Below are 20649 nucleotides of genomic sequence, written 5' to 3'. Positions count from 1 at the left end.
GTTATTGAGCCCTTTAGAGAGCACTGTGCCTTTCCCTGTCAGCTAGAGAGGAATGGAAGCTTGCAGGCATCCAGAGCATTGCTGTACCCTGAGGTTCAGAAAGGACTTCTGTAACTGTTGAAACTTCCTTTTCTAATTGACAATTCTGTTATCAAACAGAAGTGGGAAAATATCCTCTTGATGTGGGAGAAGACAATTGCTACTCTGACCTCTAGTCCCATGCATGCACTTCATACAGCCTAGCCCTGAGTTAAACACATTCTGCAGGTTATATTTAGGAACTTCTTTTTTAATGTGAAATAATGTAACCTGTATGCTTTAGATAAAAGAGTTCAGAGTAAAAGGCAAAAATAAGTACTGCCTGAACAGAGCTCAGATCTCTCTGTATGATACACGGTGGTATATCCATAGCTTAAGGTAACATTAAAATGAAAGCAAAGTTGATCCATCAGCAGTATAGGTTACTCCTTTGGGTGGACATTTGGTTGGGGAAAATGACTCCAGAAACACCATTTCTTTTAAGGGACCTTCCTTGTCTTTTATTTTTTTAGCCTTTATAAGGCATAGGACCTTTGAAAGCTTATTTCCATATACTGATACTTTATGACAGCATGAGAAAACAAATCATTTTTATTTTAAAGTATAGAATAAGAACTTCTCTCAAACTCTCTGTTATGTGGATATGTTTAAATCTACCTCTAAAGTATAATTGCCACACTATATACACCATTTGTATCGATACCAGAAAACAAAGCATGTTTCTTTATATAACCAAATATACCTTGTACTCAGAATAGTAACTCTTTTGGGAAATAACTTTCAAATTATGTCAGTTTTGTGAGCTGATCTTAAGCTTTTTTCCTGTCCCTTCACTTCTCTTTTCATCCTTCTAGATTTACATTTTTTATGGCACTCGGTCAAACGCTGAATTTGTGATCCACAGTGGTTTTTTCTTTGATAATAATTCACATGACAGAGTGAAAATAAAGCTTGGCGTGAGTAAAAGTGACAGGCTGTATGCTATGAAGGCAGAGGTCTTAGCTCGTGCTGGTATCCCAACGTAAGTAAAACACAATGCCATGGGTTTTTTAAAACGTTTCCAAGGTATATAGTGTCCAGTAGAGCATATATAAGACTGTTCTGTGATAGTTTTCTTAGGTGTAATATTTCTCCTGTTTGTATAGCAAATTAAAGTTATTGTAATAATATTTACAGAAGTTCTCTGAGCTATATTATCATCTAATTTTAACCATATATAAGGAAAAAAGCCTTTGCTTTAATAACCATTTTAACAAAAACAGAGGAAGGATTAATTTGAAGCAATCTGTGGTTTTTCTTTCTTTTCTATCCCTTGCAGACATACTACAGTATATGAATCACAGCATTTTCCTTTAGTCTTTCAGTCCAGAGGGTACTATTAGGAGCAGCAGACATGAAACATTGCATTTTCATGAATTTATTATGAAAGCTGTGTAAAATAATTTTAAGTGTAAAATTGTAGAGATAATTATTCTTTTCAGAAATTTCTTTTCTTTTCAATTTCCCAGGTTAGGGAAGCTTTTCAGTTTGAACTAGTATTACCTACTTTTTTTTTAAAGTTACTTTTGTAACAGTACATTTACTTTAAGGTCTTTTATGTAGAAATAAGTTCAAAGATATGACAATTTAACTTGCATTTACTGTTGTTGTATGATTATTTCTTTTATTAGTTCTAGTGTTTTTGCCTTGCACGCCACTGAGCCTGCAATCTCTGCCCAGCTTTTGGCTTTCCTTCGAGTGTTTTGTATGAGTGAAGGTAGGATGTTTTATGAAGATAACCTAATTTATGTTTGTCTTGTTGTGGGGGTTTTTTTGGTTGTTTTTTTTTTTTTTTTGTTAGCCCAGAAATTGATAGACATTTATATAAAACATTAAGCTAGAAGATCGGAAAAGTTGAGGAGTTTAAGTTAAAAAGGAATCTATAAGCTAGTGAGAAACCCAATTTTTAGCTATGCTTTCTGAGGGAATATTTCAGTAACTCCTAAAGCATGAGATGATACAATTTTTTATTTCTTTTAATCTCCCAGGCTGTTGTGAATGAGTGAGCTTTCAAGCTTGATCTCTAGTTCTTAGGTTTCAAAATAGTTCACGGAACAAGATCATGCAAGGCCTAGGGGTTTACATGCTTAAAATCATAGCACATTAGCCATCACTGCTGGAAGCATTTAAGTATGGAATTGGAATATTCTGTACTGTAGGAGAAATATGGAAGAGACATTTCAAAGATGAGTATTTTCAATATTTTGGTAATTCTTAATTTAAAACCAATTTCTGTATTTGCAAACTGTATTTGTACTGTTTGCAGAGTACTTTGTACTCATGTTACTTTTTTTGTGGGGTAAAAATATGTGTACAATTAATAAATATTCACCTAATTTGTGCATAATATTCATAATGGGTGCTTGCTGGTTAGATGTAGCTTTGACAGTGAGAGAGTTTGTCATGATAGTGAGAGAGTTCTCTTGCAGTTAGGGAAACTGTGCAGGTGATGTGGATTTTAGTACCAGTAGGAATACTGAAGTTGTTGAGTTTTTGCATGTGCTCTATTTGCTTTCTTTAATAAAACCAGCATACCTTATTTAGTGTCATGTCTTCAGTTGCTCCTGTCATTCATTTTTTAGAACTTATAAAGAAATTAGAATATATTAGAATAGTTCATTTGGAAGGGAGCTACAATAGTCATCTATTCCAATTGCCTGACAGTTCTGGGAAGTAAACTCAAGTAAAGAAAATTTTAGGATGCTAATGAGGAAGGGAATTTTGGCTTGGAGAGGAAAATATATCCAGTGAACATTTTAATTGCATTTCTCTGGTATATGATTGTGCTCAGATTATTCTTATGTCTTAAATACTGTATAAGAAAATACCAAGAACCTACATGCAAGCTCTTAGTGAAGTTTGTGATAACTGCTTTGCAGGAGTGAAATTTATTAATTGAAAGATTAATGGAATTTGTCTAATGTCAAGGAGCTGATTAAATGTTTTCTGCTCTGTGTGAAGTTTGATGGATGTCTTTTCTGACCACCTGTAGGAAGTTTCTGCTACTGAAAAAGATTACCAAAACAATAGGAAAATTAATTCCACTGCTTTTTACATGCTCTTTGGCCTGTTCCTTTTATTATCAAAAAGTTCACTGAACTCTTTAAACATTTAGTCCCTTTTGTTTATCAAGTATTTTACAGAACATTCCATCTCACTGTCACAGGCTTCTGCTGTGTATGAGAGGCTGTGATTTATAAAGTATCTTTATTTCCAAGTGGAGCAGAATGCCGATTTTCGGCTGACCTCAAGACTTTCAGTTGTCTCTTTGAGCCAAACCCTAGAAATAGCCAGCATATCTGATAATTCTTATTTGAGGAGAGGATTATTTTTTGTTAGCTGCTCAAAGCAGATTGTTTTTTAACAGATTGGTTTTGTACTTATTGTAGAAGAGCTGAAGGAACACTTGATAGGTGAGCATGCCATTGACAAAATCTTCACTTTGGGCAACTCTGAGTTTCCTGTTAGCTGGGACAATGAAGTTAAACTTTGGACATTCCTAGAAGCCAGAGCATCCCTTCTTTTGAAAACCTATAAAACAACTGTGGAGGTAAAGTCATCATTATGTGTAATTTAAGTGTCTGAACTGTTCTGTGTTCTGTCCTTCATCTTGTCTTTGCAAACTTCAATCTGAATGTTAGTACATAATTCATTCTGTACTTTTTAAAGTGTAGAAACAGTTTTGCATTATCTAAGGAAAATCAAATAAGATTGCAAAAAAGAAAATTTTGTTAATGTAATTTTGTTAATGTATTTTTTCTTTGATTCTCCAAATAGAGACTACCTGCTTTTTTCTCTGCAAATAAGATGGGGAATCAGTTTCAACTTGTTGTCTGGAGTTGCATTCTACAGTCTGCAAAAAAATGCACTACTATTGCAAGTGTATAAGTGAACCTACATGTTGCATATATTTGTGAAGTCACCTGACTTCGCTTGTTATGCAGACTGATTTATAGAGAGAAATTTTGGGCTTCTTTACGAATTCATGACAAATTTGACTGGGACTCCTTGCAGACCCCCTCATGTCCATTTGTCTCAGCCTGGAAATCCTGGTGTCACTGTTAACAGAAAGAGAGGAAAGGTGAAGGATTGTTTTATTGTGTTGGTTGTTACTAACAAACCTGCTTTTTTTTTTCCTAACAGGGTGATAAGTCCTTCTTGGAGACTCATGACCTTACTCCACATGCGGTCATGGCTATCAAATTGCGCTTGGGTGAAAAAGAGATCTTAGAGAAAGCAGTGAAGAGTGCAGCTGCCAGCCGAGAGTATTATACCAAACAAATGGCAGATGGAGCTCCGCTTCCTAAGTATGAAGAGAGCAATATTGCCTTGTTGGAGAACACTGTGGCAGACTCTAGACTCCCTATTGTCCTGAGAAACCTAGAAGATGTGGAAGAGCAAGGGGACTTAAAGATTGATGAAGCCATTGATGCTGAAGTCACAGAGAATGGGTTTGTAAACAGTGAAAACTCTCTATTTAATGGGACCAAATCTGAAAGTGAAAATCTAAATAAAGAGAAAAGCAACAGAGGGACTGAAGCTGCCAAAGAATCTTCTTCAGAAAGTAATGATGAGGTTAAAGAATAGTCCTAAAATTTTACTTTCTTGTGAAATTAAACTAGCTGAAGTTTATGAACAGTGCATTTATGTTGGTGTGTTTCTTTGTTAACATTTCTCTTTCTGCAGAGAAAAATGGTTTTGCTGCTTTATATAAAATTGAATTTTAAGTTATTTAAAAGATTTAGCATCCCTTTTCAATTAAGATTGCCATCTTGCTTTCAGGCAAAAACTGGGGAAAGAGGTGCCTTTGGAAGATTTTGCAGCCCTTTGTTGAACCAAATGTATTTTCTTCCTGGGGAAGAATTAAACTCTTCTATCTGCTGTGCGTTTGTTGTTCTGTCACTCTGACTACCGAAATTAAAAGCTTGCACTGCCTCCTGCCAAGAAAAGCAGAAGGCAGGACTGACTCGGTATTCAGCATGAAGGTGGGAGAGCATTACAGCAGAAAACTGGATGAGAGGATCAGAAACTTGGGAGACTGGGGGAAAACCTGTTTAAAATCAGGTGTGCCAGTCCAGAAAAAGGTAAGGTGGCAACCTTATGATTGGTAGTTTTAAATGTTGATGAGAATCCAAACTGTATACACTTTAAGTGATCTCTGAAGATTTCAGTTTACTTTCTCTTCTGTTTACTGTATAAAAGTATCTCATCTTCTTCAGTCAGAGTTAGGCTGCTACAGTACAACATTCACCAACTTTTAAAGGCTGACTACTTTTTATTTCCAGGCAGTACTTTTTATTTACAAGGTTGGCAGAGCTTCTGGAGATTTTGAAAACAGATAGGCCAAACCACAGCTTTAAACTGTACTCATCAAAGTGAGGTCGCTTCCCAGCTTCTTCAGATTTTCACAACTAGCTAGAGATTTTCAAAGCTACACTTTTGACTAAACCATTATTAAAAGGAAAATATTATTAATATTCCTGTCTGCTACTCCTTCATTTCTGTGGTGTAGGATGTAACACTGAATGTGACATGGTTACCTGATCTTACTCAGCTTTGTCTTTTGGTTAAGATATTAATTGATACTGCTTTCTCAAAGGAAATGGCAAGCAGGCTGATGTAATTTTGGCCCAAGTCCAGACTCAGCCAAGTATGCCTTGAGCTTTGCCATTTAGATTGTGTCTTCATCTGATGCACATTTCCTGGGATACCTCCACAGGTTAAGCAGGTCTACTGTCACCAGCAGTTTTGGTCACCCTCATACTATATGTTTTAACTTCTCGGTGGAAACAATACAACCCTAGCACTGTGCAATATCAGAACAAGGGTAATTCCAAGGCTTGACTTTGAAATTACCTGGGTATTGGGAGGAGAGGAGGGTGGAATATTTTTATTTTGTTGGTGAATTTAGAGGAGTATAAAGTGATTTAATTCTGTTCTCAATATTAAGGACTTTGTCTTTTGCCTTTGTATCCTTAAGTTCACGATAATGGATAGAATGGAAAGCTTGGACAGTTGTTCAAAGCTCAGTAGAGGTTGCGAACTGCTCATCCAAGGTCAGTTGCAGTAAAATCTCTTTTGGCATATTCATAGTTTTATTAGATTTTGCTTCTCTTATACTGCAACTTGGAAAATGTGCTTTTGCATCAATCTTTGGTGCAATGCACGTTTAAGTAGTGACTTTCAGGTTGTCATAGCAGTTCTGGTGTTCAGCTAGTATCAGTGCGGGGAAAATAGAAAAAATAGTTTTTTAAAAAATATTTCACTAAGAATGGCACGTTGCCATTGCACCTTGGATATTGCTTCATCACTAACAAGATGCTGGACCAGTATTTTTGTAACTATATGCTGCCTTTGGTAGAATGTTATGAATTGTTGTCTTGACAATTTAAATGTCATACAAAAGTCATTACATTTTGGTTTTTATTAGGACCAATATTCCATTTCTGTTTCTGCCACTTACATTGCACAACATTGTACTAGGTATTATGATGCAATTCTGAAACTAGCCTTCCCTGAAAATTATAACTGTAATTCAGAATTTAAATGCTTTGATTCAATCTGATACACTGTATTTTGTTCCAGTATTTGCTAATATCTATGGCTTAGCAAAGCCTGTGGTCACCACAGGACAGAATGTGTGGGTTTTCTTGAATAAAATATAGTTCTACCATGTCTTCACTAGTGAGTGTATTATACAACCAAAACCTCTACCTGCTACTGACTGCTGTATCTTTTGGGGTCTGTGGGAAGAGGAATACCTGTTCAGGTAGACAGATAAAGATTAAAGGAGAAATAGCTGGGGGGGTTGGGGGGAAGAAAAATATTCTAGTAAACAGAAAGGGAAAGTGTTCTATTGAATGCATGGTCAAATTCTTACTTTTCATTTGTTAGTGTTACTTAGAAAAATATGTTACACACAATAAAAATAGTGCGTAATCTAATTTTGTAATTTGCATTTTTCCTCTATGCATGTGACGGTTCCTCAGAAGCACTAACCTAAAACTTAAGCTTTTGAAAACTGAGGTGGAAACAAAAAAAATTGGCACTGATGAGCCCTTATTACCATCTGTCATGAAAACAGACCTTTCAAAGCATTTTAAAGTTAACTTTCTTCATACTGTTTGGTTAAGAGGCTGTTCACACTAATCCCAGGCTAAATGCCAAATCTTGCTTCTGTTTAGCTATCTAAAGTATTCCTGTAAGAAAGACATCACTTGGATTTCTCGGACTGTTCTCCAAAAGCAAAACAGGGGAAAAAAAAACCTTTTGAATTTTACATGAACCTACCTACTGATAAATCGTTTCCCTAACAACCTATAACTAGTTTGGCTCTGTATGTGAGATGGTGTCCATATCCCTCTGTTGATAAAGTCAAATATACAAAATTGAGCAACAACCTCCACTCTGAAAAATGTTTGTAAAGTGTAAATGCAACCTTAGCTTTAGTGCTGTCATCAGTGAGGGAGAAATGAGAGCCTTCTGACTGTGGAGGTGAGATGGTTTATGTTCTTGGCTAGAATAAGTATTCTTTCCTTTGAACATCATTAAAAGACGGTATGTGCAGAAAATCTGTGCAGCTCAACAGTGACTGCCTTCTTGAGGCTAATTTGCCTTTAGAGAGGAATGATCATCATGGAATCATGAAACCTCCATGATTCAGTGGTACTCTGGAAGATTTAGGTTACACAGACTTTTCTATTTCACATGTTTAGAAACAGGATTTAGTATCTGCTGCTGTCCCTTCCATCCACTCTTATTTTATAGAAAGACATGCAAAGTAATTATGAAACATTATTTGAAATATTTTCAGTCAGACACAAGAAAAGTGCTCCCAAAATCCACTGCTCTTTTCTGATTTTATGGACTGAAAGTCAGTCCAACTATTTCTTGTACTCTGTGCCAGACAGGAGTTTTCAGGAAAAAACATGCTCTGCTGAATTTATCTGATGAAGCAATACCCATCCCTTTTTCTCTGGAAGATTTTTAACTGATCCTTATTGAAGTCAGATATGACCACATGATTTTCACATAATTACCATCTATATTTAATAGTTTCTATCATGTTTTCTTCTTTATATGCATTGTGTGCTGTGCAAAGTACAGCACATTAAATTGGTGACTCATGGTTAGAAGAGCTTTCTTAGCTTTTCTCAGTTTCTACATCTATTTCCTAACAAATACCACAAGTTTGGAAACCATGTGGAGGATTTTTCAGCTAAAACAAAAAAAATAAATCTTAATCCATAATTAAGGAAAAAAAAGCCACAAATGGTCCTGGTTTCTGGACCTGGTGTCATTTTTAATCATGGAAGATTAAGCTAGATAGGGGAGGAAAGCAAGGAGATATCCTTTCTGAAGTGGAAGATAAGAGCTGGACAAGTGAACAGCAGCTAGCTTGTCTGGGAGGCAGAGGTTGCTGTTCTGAAGAATATGAACTTTAGGAATTATTTCAGTGAGTGTTCTAGAATAAAAGCATCTCCAGTCAGTTCTGTAATTACTGTGAGATTTTGATTTCACAATTAGACAAGGGCTTCACTTCCCCTAGGAACTGGTGAAAACATACAGATTGCAAACAGTTGTGTTGTGCTGACCTGGCAGCAAAGAGCAGATGTAAGTGGCTGCTGCCTTGCTGTCAGTGCAGTGCTGGGGCAACCAGAGGGAGTCTGGGTTGGAGTCATTGTTGTCCATTAACTTTTCCTCTGCCGTTGTGGGACAACTGCTCGACACTAGGGGGTAAGGAAAGGCTTTGCTAATCCAACATGGAAGGATTGGACAAAACCACAGAGAGCGGTGTGAAAATAGAAGATAAGCGTTGTATTCAGGGCACTGACCTGAAGCAACGTGCCTAGACTTAGAGACCTTCATTCACATGATATTTTTGGGTGTAGGACAGTTTTATTATATAAAGTTGATCAAGCACAGAAGAGGCTTTTGAACCTGAGTCTTCTATCTTTCCAGCGTGGAGAAACCAGAGAATCATTTTCCAATTAAATCCAGTTCAGACATGGCAAAGTAGATGATGCTGACCGCCACATCCTGTGCCTTTGAGCACCTTAACATGAATTGGAATGAAACAGATCTCTGTAGCCCTTTGAGACTTGACTTTGCTTCTTCAGAAAGGTGTTTAAAATGTGCATGAGGATAGGGAATAGAATCTTGCATGTGTGAGTAATGTTGATTTCCCATCTGAATCACCATTATTTAAGCACAGATTCAAATACCAGAAGAATTAGATAGCTGAACTTAAAACACTTGTGTTTTATTTATTATTACTGTTCTTAAAAAATGGGCCAACTTGACAGCCATGAACACACAGGTCATATGCCCTTTGAATAGGATCGACAGGGCCAAAAAGCACGTTTCCCTGTAGCAACCCATACATGAGAAAAGACCAAGAGTAGCTTAATTCCATTTTGGTTCCTTGTTTCACTTACAGATGTTACTGACCAGGTGGCCTCTTGCTTTGTGTTGGGCTGGGGCCGCTTGCCCTCTCCCTTGGTGCAGTCGCTATGCATCGGAAAGTGTGGGTTGTCCTCTTGGCCCATTCATCAGTGTTTGACATGGTGCTCTGGAAGTCAGTTGATTTTGCATTGTGCTGCTGACTTGGATCCATGCAAATGGAGTATTTATTTATTTCTTTTAGCTTTCTTTTTGAAAATGCTGTTTGATTTAAATATGCTGCAGTTTGCTGTCATATTCACAAAAGTTGTCTGTTTCTCCTCTGTAAGGCTGAAATTTGGAAACTGTGTAGGTGTCCTGTACCCAGCAATTGCCTTATGATATGGGTTAAGGGAAATTCCATTCCCTTTGCTTTATTCTGTGCTGGTTCACCGCTTTCAGTGCTGTTAGTAAGGCTCCTAATTTCAGCGCTAGTAAGTGGGGTTGTATACAGATTTGTGGTCCAAAGGTATGAATAATGTGCCTTAAAATTGACTCTCCATGCTGAAACAGGCATGCACAAATAGCCTCCTATGAACTGCAAAGGAATTTTTAGATTGCCTTGAATATGTGTAAGAAAGTCCCACTGCCTCGCAGCAATTAATTCAAGTGATTGGATGCTAGGAATGGTTTATTATAATTGCACACAGGTAGTAATTTATTAGGGTGGCTGTTTCTTTTGGCATATGTCAAGAAGGTCAGAGTTTAGACTTTTTTGGACATTAACCTAGTCTTCTGAAACTCTGAAGTTCCACTTTTTGGTCATTAATTTCGTACATGCTGAGATTGTGACAATTAACCCACTTAATAAAGGTCAAGTTTCAATTTTTTCCAATTTCTGGAACACTTAACTTTATTCCTTCTTGAAAATGGGCAGATACAGAATGATAAATAGTTATTAAATGAGAACGAAGATGTAGTTCTGCTGTCAAGATACTGTTGAATGGTTAGTAACAAAAGGGCCAGAACTGCTATGGATTTGAAATAAAAGGAATAGCTTAAAACAGACTACAGGTAAATGAAATAGAAAAGTATACATCACAGTAAGCTGTTTAAAATAATTTCCACCTATGTCCCTGTTAACTTACTCTACCTTAGCTTCTAATTGTGCAAATCCATAATTTGTCCCTTTTTTTCACGTGTGATTTTTCCCACAGTTCTAACACAGCATCTAACCACAGCTGAAAGGCATAAAAAAACAAAGTAAGGAAACAGTGATGATGTTTTCAGATGACCAAAGCCTAGTTATACTGCATTCTTTAATAATACCTAGATTTCAATAAGCCACAAGATGAGTTAAAAGTAGCGGCATCGATTCCTGAAGGATACATTGGCATGTTTTGTCTCTTAAGCTATTGCTTAAAAATTACATTGACATTTTTGAAACCTCTGAAAAGTATCTATCAAAAAGAATATTTATTAATTTTAAATTGTATCATCCACTGAAGAAGTGTTTGCAGATGAATCAGAACTAGTCATTTGCTATGTTAATAAAATCATTGCATCTTTAGTATTATGTCAGTGCTGAGTGATTTTTGGAAACCTATTTTTTACATACATTTTTTAAGTTTTTAGGTATTGACTAAGACAGTGAATCCTTCTGTAGTATTACTGCAGCAGTGTATAGGCTGGTGCTGAACACTTCAGTGCAGGAACGACATACAAGCCTTTCAAATAATAAGGAGCTGTGGATTGAAAATAATAGTGTTTCCTGTATAATTTTTTCATTAAGTAGTGCAAGTACTACTACCCAAACCTTAAAAATGGCTATATAATTGTCACTAATTCTCAGTCCTGTGCTGCTGAATAGGCTCACATCAAGTACAGGGGTACAAACTGTCCAGCAGTATTAACATGTGCACCAATGTAATTGCACAGCATTTATATTTGAATATCATCACTCAAGATTAGATGAAATTATTTCCTCCTGGAAAAAAAAAAAAGTGGTTTTTGAGTTTAGAATGCAACACAGTTTGGCACTGTTGTGGCTTATTTTTCACAGGAGAGGTCTTGCTGTTGCTTTAAAAACTCTTGCGTTGTCCCCAGAGGTTTTTACACATGCACAATCTCACTTGAGGTACTCTCTGCTCTTTCTCCCTTTGAGGGGAGTTATTAACCTGTGCTAATGCTGTCTAAATGCTCACTAGTTAGTAGCAATACTTGTGGGACAGATGATTTAGAGTCACTTGATTCAAAATATTTTCAGCTAAATCTAAGTAATAATTTCAAATGATCAAATGTCATCTGCTGCAAGAAGCAAATACACAGCACAGTGATAGTTATCAAGCTTACTCTCAGCAAAGTATATCAATCTTTTCTTTGGATTTTACCTTTGGGAGTAGTAATATTCTCTGACAGAACAATTCAGACATCTTAAGCTGAGTTTCAAGAAGCAGCAGCATTTTTTCTCAGTGGTATGAGGTTCAACAGGTAAGAACTTCAGCCTAAAAATGATGTGCAGGCTTGAGGTGGACCTCATGCCTTTGCATCAGAAGAAATTAGCTAGTCTTTTCCTCTTCTTTCTCTTTATTAAGAAAGCTATTTTTGTCATCCATATTGGGCAACTGTATAAAAATAGGCAAGTTTTATATCTTGGCAGGATTAAATGAGAAGTATGTATGTCTTTTTTTCATATCCTTGAATATCAAAGCAAGACAAGCCTATTTAGGAACTAGAATTTTATTGCTTAACATATATTTGCATCCCGCAGTGAAGACATTCACTTTCATGGCACGTTTTCTCCCGATGGTTTCTAAATGCCTTGCAGCTCTCACAAAGCTGAATTTTTGCAGTACTTTTCTGAGATGAAGAAGCATTATTATGTTTTCTGACATGAAGAAGGGACTACAATAAGGTGGCAGAGCCTGCATCTGTGGTGCTGGTCACAAGAGATGGTTTCATTTTCAGGTTCATGTGAAATAATAGTTTTATGAACAAACTAAAAGGTTGTTTCTAGAAAGAGAAAAAGAGATGTGCCTGCTACATGTTTAGAACAAATGTTTACTAAAATAAGCAGTTCCTCTTTAGGAATAGAAGATATTTAAGCATTGCAGGTTTTTTCTCCCTAGTCATGGATTGAGGGAAGAAAGTATTGCTATAACAGCAGGGCTGTGCTGAGCCTCCCCCAAGGACAGACTGGCATTCACAGGTGTAATTGTACCTGTTCTGATCTGGCATCTTCCCTGGGTTTGGTCAGTGATGGCAACTGCAAATAACTTAGAAAACACTGAGGAACATCCCATTTCCAAGAAGATATAAAGAGTCAAATACAGAAAACAAAGTCAAGGTGGAACTTCTATATGAGAGAACCTCTAAAGACTCTTTGAGGTAATGAGTAGTTGTGATACAGATATAAAAAGTAACAAAAGGTGTTTAAGGAAAGGCATAACTGTTGATTTATTCACAAAAATGTTTCTCAGGGATGTGTTAGTCTAAACTGCACAAATCTGTAGGAAAGGGTGAGATTTAGCATATCTTCCTTGTGTAGAAAACTGAAAACATTTGATGTATCAAGACATCCTATTTTGATGTTTCGAGGCTCTGATTTGTTAAAAAAACAAAACCTGGGCAGCAACATGATCTCTGCATTTCCCTACATGTGGCTTAAACATTTTTCAAGTTACTTAAGTGTTAACTGTGAAGAATTTGTTGGTCATCTTCAAACCTGGCAAAATTATGGAAAGCTCAGAGATTGCTGAGTCCCATTAAAATCACCAGTCTGGTAGTGCTCTGCTTTAAGGACAGACCTGCTTCATAAGCTTATATGTTGTTATCTTACAGAAAATCCATGTGGAGACAGCCCTAATCACAGTTCGTGGTCAGCCATGAAAGTCAGAAGAAGCATGCCTGGTTCACAAAAGCAGCTTGAGTTTAAAACCTCTGATTTGGATTTGAAATTACCTTTTGAGAGTGTAAGGTAGTATGATTCTGTGACTTCAACCCGTTTCTTTGAAATGTTGAAGTCAAAGATTCAAAGAGATCAATATCTTAACAGCCTTTTGTCCTCTGGTACAAGTGATCAAGAATGAATTTTGCTGCAAAGTGAAGAACAAACTTGGATCTGAATTGGAAAGTTGATTTTTGGTCCAGCCACAGTACCATTCATCCTCCTTTACATAGGAGGACAAGAGACAGTCTGAAAGGCAGAGAACCTCAAACTGACCCAATAAAACATAGTTGACCACTGACACTTCATGCTATAGCAAACAAAACAAGAAACCCACCACTTAGGAGGCGTCTGAAAAGGCAAAGCATTGTTCTCAATGCTTCAAATTTCTCTTAAAGGAAATAGGCAAAGTTAAGATGACAATTAGTCCTCAGCCCTAAGATTACAAGTCGATTTAGATTGAGGGGGGAAGGTAGAAACTTAGCCCCTGGGCAGGTAATTACATGGTTGTCTGAGGAGCAAGGTTTTTGCATTGCTTTTGATGCTTTTTCTATGCATGACAGAATGGAAGTTCAGTGGTCTGGGCTGGATTTCCTACATTCCTCAAAAGACCAGTTAGACTGAGTCTTTGATAACAGGCTCATCAGTTTGGCAATATGGAGCTTGAGGAAGTGTGCATAAGTTTCCCTCCTATTTTATTTTATTTGACAAGCTTTTTTTGAAGATCAGAGCACACTTACAATTTTTATAGAACTCCTAAATCATTAAGCTTATTGCATATGCTTACAAATGGTTTTTGTAATCTGATCAGTTTTTTCATATGCTGGGTTTATGTCAGGTAAACTGGAATAAATGCAGGCTCTTGCTCCTGACTCCCATCTGATTATTAATATCCCCATGAACACTTGCTGGCAAACTGAGTTAACTCTCTCTGACTTGAAATAGCCACTAAATAAGATCCACATGCTTTTAAGCTATCGGACTTTTTTAGTCTAATATCAAGTCAAATGCAGCATGTAAGTGATATACCAACCTTGGTAGAGGTTGATATGGCTGTCCATCATCTTCAACCTTCATGGGCTCCTAAAAAGTACAGCTGCTTTGGTTAGCTGGCACTTGGCTATAGGATCTCACCAGTTATGAAGGAGAAGGACACACATAGAGCAGGTGCCACCAAGATGTTTGTAAGGCTGATATGAGGTAATACATACAGAACGATAGCAATGAGTCTGTTAAAACCTCAAACATAGAAATGTTAAACCTAATAACCCTAAAAATCTGAAGTGTGTCAATTTTTCTGGTTTTTAGTTTGTTGGGTTTTTTTGAACATCTTTCATATTTGCGAGATCTCTAAAGAAACCCATGCCCTCTCTCATAATAGGATAGATATGGTACTTACTGGAATGAGATCTCTCATTTTGTTCCATTTCAAACCAAATAAATGTGCTCTAGAGATCATGGAAGTCTGTAAAGGGATTTACCTCCAAAGCTAACAAGCCAACCATGGAACAAAAGGAGAACAGCCCTAGTTCGAAGTCAGTATGTTGGCACTCTGTGTCAGTTTTTCCTTTTGTAAAGCATGCTGCAGTATTCTGGAGCAAGGGCCTCATTCAGTGGTGCAGGATCTCTACCTTTGTTTTTCCTTTTTCTCTTTTCATTGACATTCAGAGAAAATGGGCATTGGGTACAGTCTTTGCTGTGTCATTCTCCACCCCTGTAAGCAGTTTCAGATGCTGTACTGTGTCTGGTTCAGGTGGGTCATAGGAAAAGATTATTTCATTAGTAAATGCAAGAACTGCAGAAGGAATTGGTATTAGCTAAATCTCAAACCAGAACCTTGGACTTGAGCTCCAGATTATCCGCTCAGCCCACAGCAGGGAACAGCTGACTAACTGTGCTTCCAGAAGTGCCTAACTTCAGACATGACTGAGCCAAGCTCACAGGGTAGTTTTATCCCCAATTTCAGCACAAGTACTGTCACCCTTTTTTCATAAAAGGACCTGACCATTTCCTGTGCTCTCTGAGGGGTCTGGAAAAAAATCCCAGAACCAAGCATAACACACTAATTCACAAACTGTTCTGTTATGTTACTGCCTGAATCTTGTCAGGCAGTGGCTGGTGCCACTTTCAGAGCACTACTTCTTAATTCTCTCTTCTTCATACTTATCTCACTTTAGAGAGTGTGAAATTTTTCAGTTCATTATGTTCTGAACTGTTATTTAATTGAAGCCCCTAATGTTCAGTCAGTACACACTGCACACAGTCATTTAAAATATTCCAGCAGTGCACATTTTTTATAAGTGGTTCAATTGGAAGTGATCAAGGTTTGAGACTTCCAGCCTATAAAGGCTTCTGCTGTGGAAATGTGAAGTGCTGCTCTCAATAATTTCAAACTGCTTCCTAAGCAGGCCTTCTGTTCTGACTCTCTTAAACTGCAGCATAATTTCTCAGCACAGTTTATGCCCAGAACCTTCATTTAATGGCTCACACAGAAAGGAGCAAGTTGCAGGATTTGGCGGAGCCCACTCACTGGCTGTCAAGCATGGTGGGAAGCCCTGCTCCCTAAACAGAGAGACTTGGTTGGGAGATTTTTGTTTTGCTCACCCCATCTTGTCCAGAGGTACTGGAACAGAGTGACTGCCCCCCACTGTCCTTTCTTCTGCATGGTGTTTGCCATGCTTGCAGCTTTGTCCTCAGCTCCATGACATCTGGTGTGACTGAAGTGCGAGCACAAAGAGCCTCTCTAAATGAATTTCTTCCAGCAGTGCACACTGAAACTCCAGTGTTTTAAGGTTTCTTCTTTCCCCAGAAGAAACTAGGATGAACCATGGCATCGGGGAGCTCAGAGCACAGCCAACTGCAGTCTCACTGCCCTGGAGTGAAGCTGTGGTACAGGGAAGGTACTGCCATGGATAAGGTGCAGCAGTGCAGCTCCTTAAAGTAACTCTGCCTCTGTGTTTGGACATGGCTGCTGCCTGTGACAACACAGACTGCAAGCTTGCTTTTTTTCCCTTTTCCACAACCTGTGTGTTGATGATAAAAGGAAATATGTCGGGGATGGTTGTCTTCAATCTTCCCAAGACTGATTCTGTGCAGCAAAGAAAAGACTCTGCTTGTGGGGGAGAAAGTGAAGCTTACCACCTCCTTTCTTCTGCTGCTTGGAGCAAATCATACACTGGGCTTACTAGCAGTCTGTTGTGGTGGGGCAGGCTAGTAGCAGGGGTAGATGAAGAGTCTCCATTACTTTTCATAGTTCAAATTTAGAGCTGAAGATGAGTCAGAGATTCCAGCTTTATTGAAAGTGCTCAGTAATCTCTAGTAATGACCTAGTCTAACTAAAGAACAAGCACTCGTTAAAGGTCATTTTCCAAGTACTGTCATCCTCTACTTTAATTAATATCAGCCATATATGATGTTGTCAGTGGCTTCAAATTTTTTTGCAAGGGAAGACTGGACTTCCAGTGACATTTTTAATGAAAAAATGTAAATCATCTCTCATGAGTGCTGTAATCGAGGTATTTATTAGCTAACCCTGGGCTGCAGGGGAACACCTATTGAAACAAGCTGTGAATCTTGGATGATATTGTAGAAGTGAGAAGTCTTCTCCAGTAACCAGTAAGTTGCTATTAGCTACGGGCATGTCTGAAGAGGCCTGGTAGCCAAAAAGACCATGAAAAAGACAATGAAGTACAAGGAGGCAGGGTCTACACTACTGATGCTTAATAGAAATGTAGAACAAGTAGCTCAGGAACCAGCTGGGAAGCTGTTTCCTTGAAGATCCTTATCCTGATCCTTTAAAAAGATTAATGAAAGCCCCGAAGCCTGAGCAGGTGCTATTATATCCTTTCCAGAATGCACTAGGAGTAACCACACCAGCTCTAGATTTATACCTTGAGGCTGGAAGGGTCCACTAGATCACTGACCCCGACCCCCTCAGCTGAATTCAGTTATCTGATACACATCCATAATGTGCATTTGTCCAAGACAAATGCTGATACAATGATAGGAAAAGATGGTGATTCTGTTGCTATTCTTGGCAGCTTGTTTCAATATTTGATGACTCTCACTTTCAAAAACAAAATTTTCCTATTGCTTCAGGTCCTAATGGTAGATTTTGTGCTGCTTTGTTTTGCTGGATGCAAAAGCTCTCTCTTTAGTCCCTGGAAATTTCCCTCTGTGAATATACTTGTATGGAATAGTTAAGTTTACCTCCCAGGCTTCTTTTGATGAGACAGGCACAGAAGGACTCTTGCTGAAAGTTTCCTCCAGCCTGAGAGTCATTTTAGGATGTCCCCTCTGTGTTCCTCTAATTTTTCAGTACTTTCCAAAGATTCCTCAACTGGTATATATGCTGTTGCTCATAACACTAAGGCTGTTTATGGTGGTATTTATGTTTTTAATTGCCATTTTGCCTGGTCAAATATTAAAGTGCTTCAATAGTCCTTTTTGTCTTGATATTACTTTGACAGTCTCATGAATTCCATACTCATTGTTTCCATCACGACTACTGATGATACAGTTTCCACAGTTCACAGGTGGAGCCTGTATTTTGGTTTCTAGGCATCTGGATTTGAATTCTGGTGCATTAAAAAGTTCTCAGGTTTCATTGTCCCTTTTAACAAGTATGTTGGACCAGAATGTAAAAGGCCCATGATTATCTTAATTTTTTGTGCCTGAAATTGTTACGTCTTCTTCAGTTAATTTTTTTAGATGAATTTCCTTATTTTTATAAGTCCAGTGTTGGTGGTTTTTTGATCTCCCTAGGTTTGTGTGCTGCATGCCATGTTCTGACAAGAAATTCTACAGTCAAGTTTAATGTCTTCTGGAATATTTTTACTTACATGGATAAAAATAGGGACATGTTCTCCAGTACATTTTTTGGATCAGAGATTGCTAAACTCCACACTTTTCACATTTAGTCATAATTTTAGAAAAATAACATTACAGAACTGCTTGCAAAGTTTATGAAGTTCAGCTCCAAATTCAGTTTTCCCAATAGTGGGTTGAATCAAAACTTGTCTCTCCAGGTACTTTCACTTTTTACTGTGGATAAGGACTGTACAGAATAGGTATTTGTGGCTCTTGTTAAATATGGTCATGCTCAGGAGCTAGTTTATACAGCCATTCAGTAAGGAAGAACATGGATCATCTGCTCTAGGCAATTCTTGAGGCAAGCATCTCCTAGAAATGGTCTGAAAGAAATGCCTCTGCTCAGTCAGGCAAGTGTCAGGCCAGAGATGTTTGCAAATAGAGCTGTATGGTTTCTTAGCAGGGTCTCTGCAAGCCTTCACAACCATAGAATCACAGAATGGTTTGGGTTGGAAGGAACCTGAAATATCATCTTGTTCCAACCCCCCTGCAGTAGGCAGGGACACCTTCCACTAGACCAGGTTGCTCAGAGTCCCACTCAACCTGGCCTTGAGCACTTTCAGAGATGGGGCATCCACAACTTCTCTGGGCAACCTGTTCCAGTGCCTCACCACCATCACAGTAAAGAATTTCTTCCTAATATCTAATCTAAACATCCCATATTTCAGTCTGAAGACATCCCCCCTTGTCCTATCCCTTGTAAACAATCTCTTTACAGCTCTGTTGTAGGCCCCTTTAGGTACTGAAAGGCCTCAATAAGGTTTCCCTGGAGCCTTCTCTTCTCCAGGCTAAACATCCCAATTCTCTCAGCCTTTCCTCGTTGGGGAGGGGCTCCATCCCTCTAATCATCTTCATGGCCCTCCTCTAGACTCACTCCAACAGGTCCACATCCTTCTTATGCTGGGGGCCCCAGAGGCAGATGCAGCACTTCAGGTGGGGTCTCACAAGAGCAGAGTCGAGAAGAATCACCTCTCTGGACCTGCTGGTCGTGCTGGTTTTGATGCAGCCCAGGGTATGGTTGGCTCTCTGGGCTGCTCTATTGAAGCTCACCTGCAGAAAAAGCCACGGACATGAATCAGGCAAGAGAAGGATCTGATCTGCGTAGGTTACTGCCAAACCACACACATGTGGAGCAGAGGTCCAGCCCTGCCCCTCCCCATCCTGAGCCAGGCTTTTCATGTCCTCTTTAGTTCAGACTTTTTCTCAGTTCCTCCCGCACTTTCATTCAGCCACCCCACTGTGTACCTGCCATCAAAGATGCCACAATCTCTGCCCTTCACATATGTCTTTCACACGTATCTCTCACAGAATCCAAACACAAACCCAAGGACTTAGGTGATTTAAAAGTGTGAAGTATTTCCTGGTTTTCATGGCCTTGTGATGCACATTTTGTATGTATACATGGATGTCAGCTTGTAGCAGCTTCTTGTGATGTTGAAAACACATCCTAGTAAGCTTTGCAAACAGGTGGGCAAAGGAAAATGTGTCACTATTTGTACTGAACTGATGCTGGAGGCCATGGCAAATAGGTGACCCATCACACTAGAACCAAATTCCAAAGAGCTCATAGCCTAATGGCCAGTCATTGTTTTGTGTGAACATTACATTCCACTGTTCCAATTCTGCAGCAAACTCTGGAATAGAAGATCACGACTCTTTCCAGTGTATATGCCCCATTAATATCCAAAACCTCTGGTTCATGCTATAAACGTAATGAGCTAATAATCTCCGTTTCATCATGAGGCTGTATTTGTACTCAAAAACTTGCAGTAAAGATTGCAATGACAGATTTATATAGCATTTAAAAAAATCTTGGAAGCAGTTTGAAGCTTGTTTAGTTAGGATCAAGCAGAATCATTATTGGCACTCTGAGGCTAAAATTTTTCCCTACTCTCTTCCAAAGCTTAAACCAAATGAATAATACTTTTTTTTTAAAGTTCAAAATAACTCTTTTCATTTTGACCTGAGTCCATTGTAACTACCTTGTGTCTGAATCATAAAAACCTTAGTATTTAGTTACCCTGGAACAGCTACCCTAATTCCAAAGATGGGTTGCATACTATGCTCAGGAACCTCTGGATTAGTAAATCTGATTCCCTGAAGATACTATTTTTCATATTTATCTATAATTCCCTTCATAAACTCATGAAGTTGCACTTTAAAATCTGTTATGTTTCTTGATTCCACTGCCTGTACTTAGAACTTGATTCCCAAAGCACTGCTTATATGCTGTGAAGAGTCAACTCCTGCTGTTGAAAATGGAGTTCTCCAAAACACCGAGAACTGTTCGACAGACATCTCTGTCTTACATGCAACGTGTTAAGCCTAGGTTGGTTTCATGACAAGAAGAGGAAACATGGTCAAAATACAGTGAA

At 38.3% G+C, this 20649-nt stretch overlaps 1 protein-coding gene across 2 annotated transcripts in view; it reads left to right on the top strand.

Moving 5' to 3' along the window:
* Nucleotides 1-6755, top strand: part of SETD3 (SET domain containing 3, actin N3(tau)-histidine methyltransferase) — a 65462-nt gene extending 58707 nt beyond the window's left edge. Inside the window, exons 9-12 of one of the 2 annotated variants that reach the window (XR_010431495.1) lie at nt 894-1060; nt 1710-1795; nt 3446-3628; nt 4222-4295. Coding sequence is in view for 1 of the 2 variants with exons in the window: in XM_064659115.1 (XP_064515185.1) it covers nt 894-1060; nt 1710-1795; nt 3468-3628; nt 4222-4665 (858 nt within the window). In the remaining variant the exon portion in view is untranslated. Of the gene's footprint in view, nt 1-893; nt 1061-1709; nt 1796-3445; nt 3629-4221 lie in introns of both variants that reach the window. The other variant, XM_064659115.1, reaches the window with a different exon arrangement.
* The last annotated feature ends 13894 nt before the right edge of the window (nt 6756-20649 follow it).

This window comes from Pseudopipra pipra, chromosome 6 (genome assembly GCF_036250125.1).
Source record: "Pseudopipra pipra isolate bDixPip1 chromosome 6, bDixPip1.hap1, whole genome shotgun sequence".
NCBI lineage: Eukaryota > Metazoa > Chordata > Aves > Passeriformes > Pipridae > Pseudopipra > Pseudopipra pipra.
Note: the sequence above shows the minus strand (reverse complement) of the source record. Positions and strands in the feature narration are given on the sequence as shown.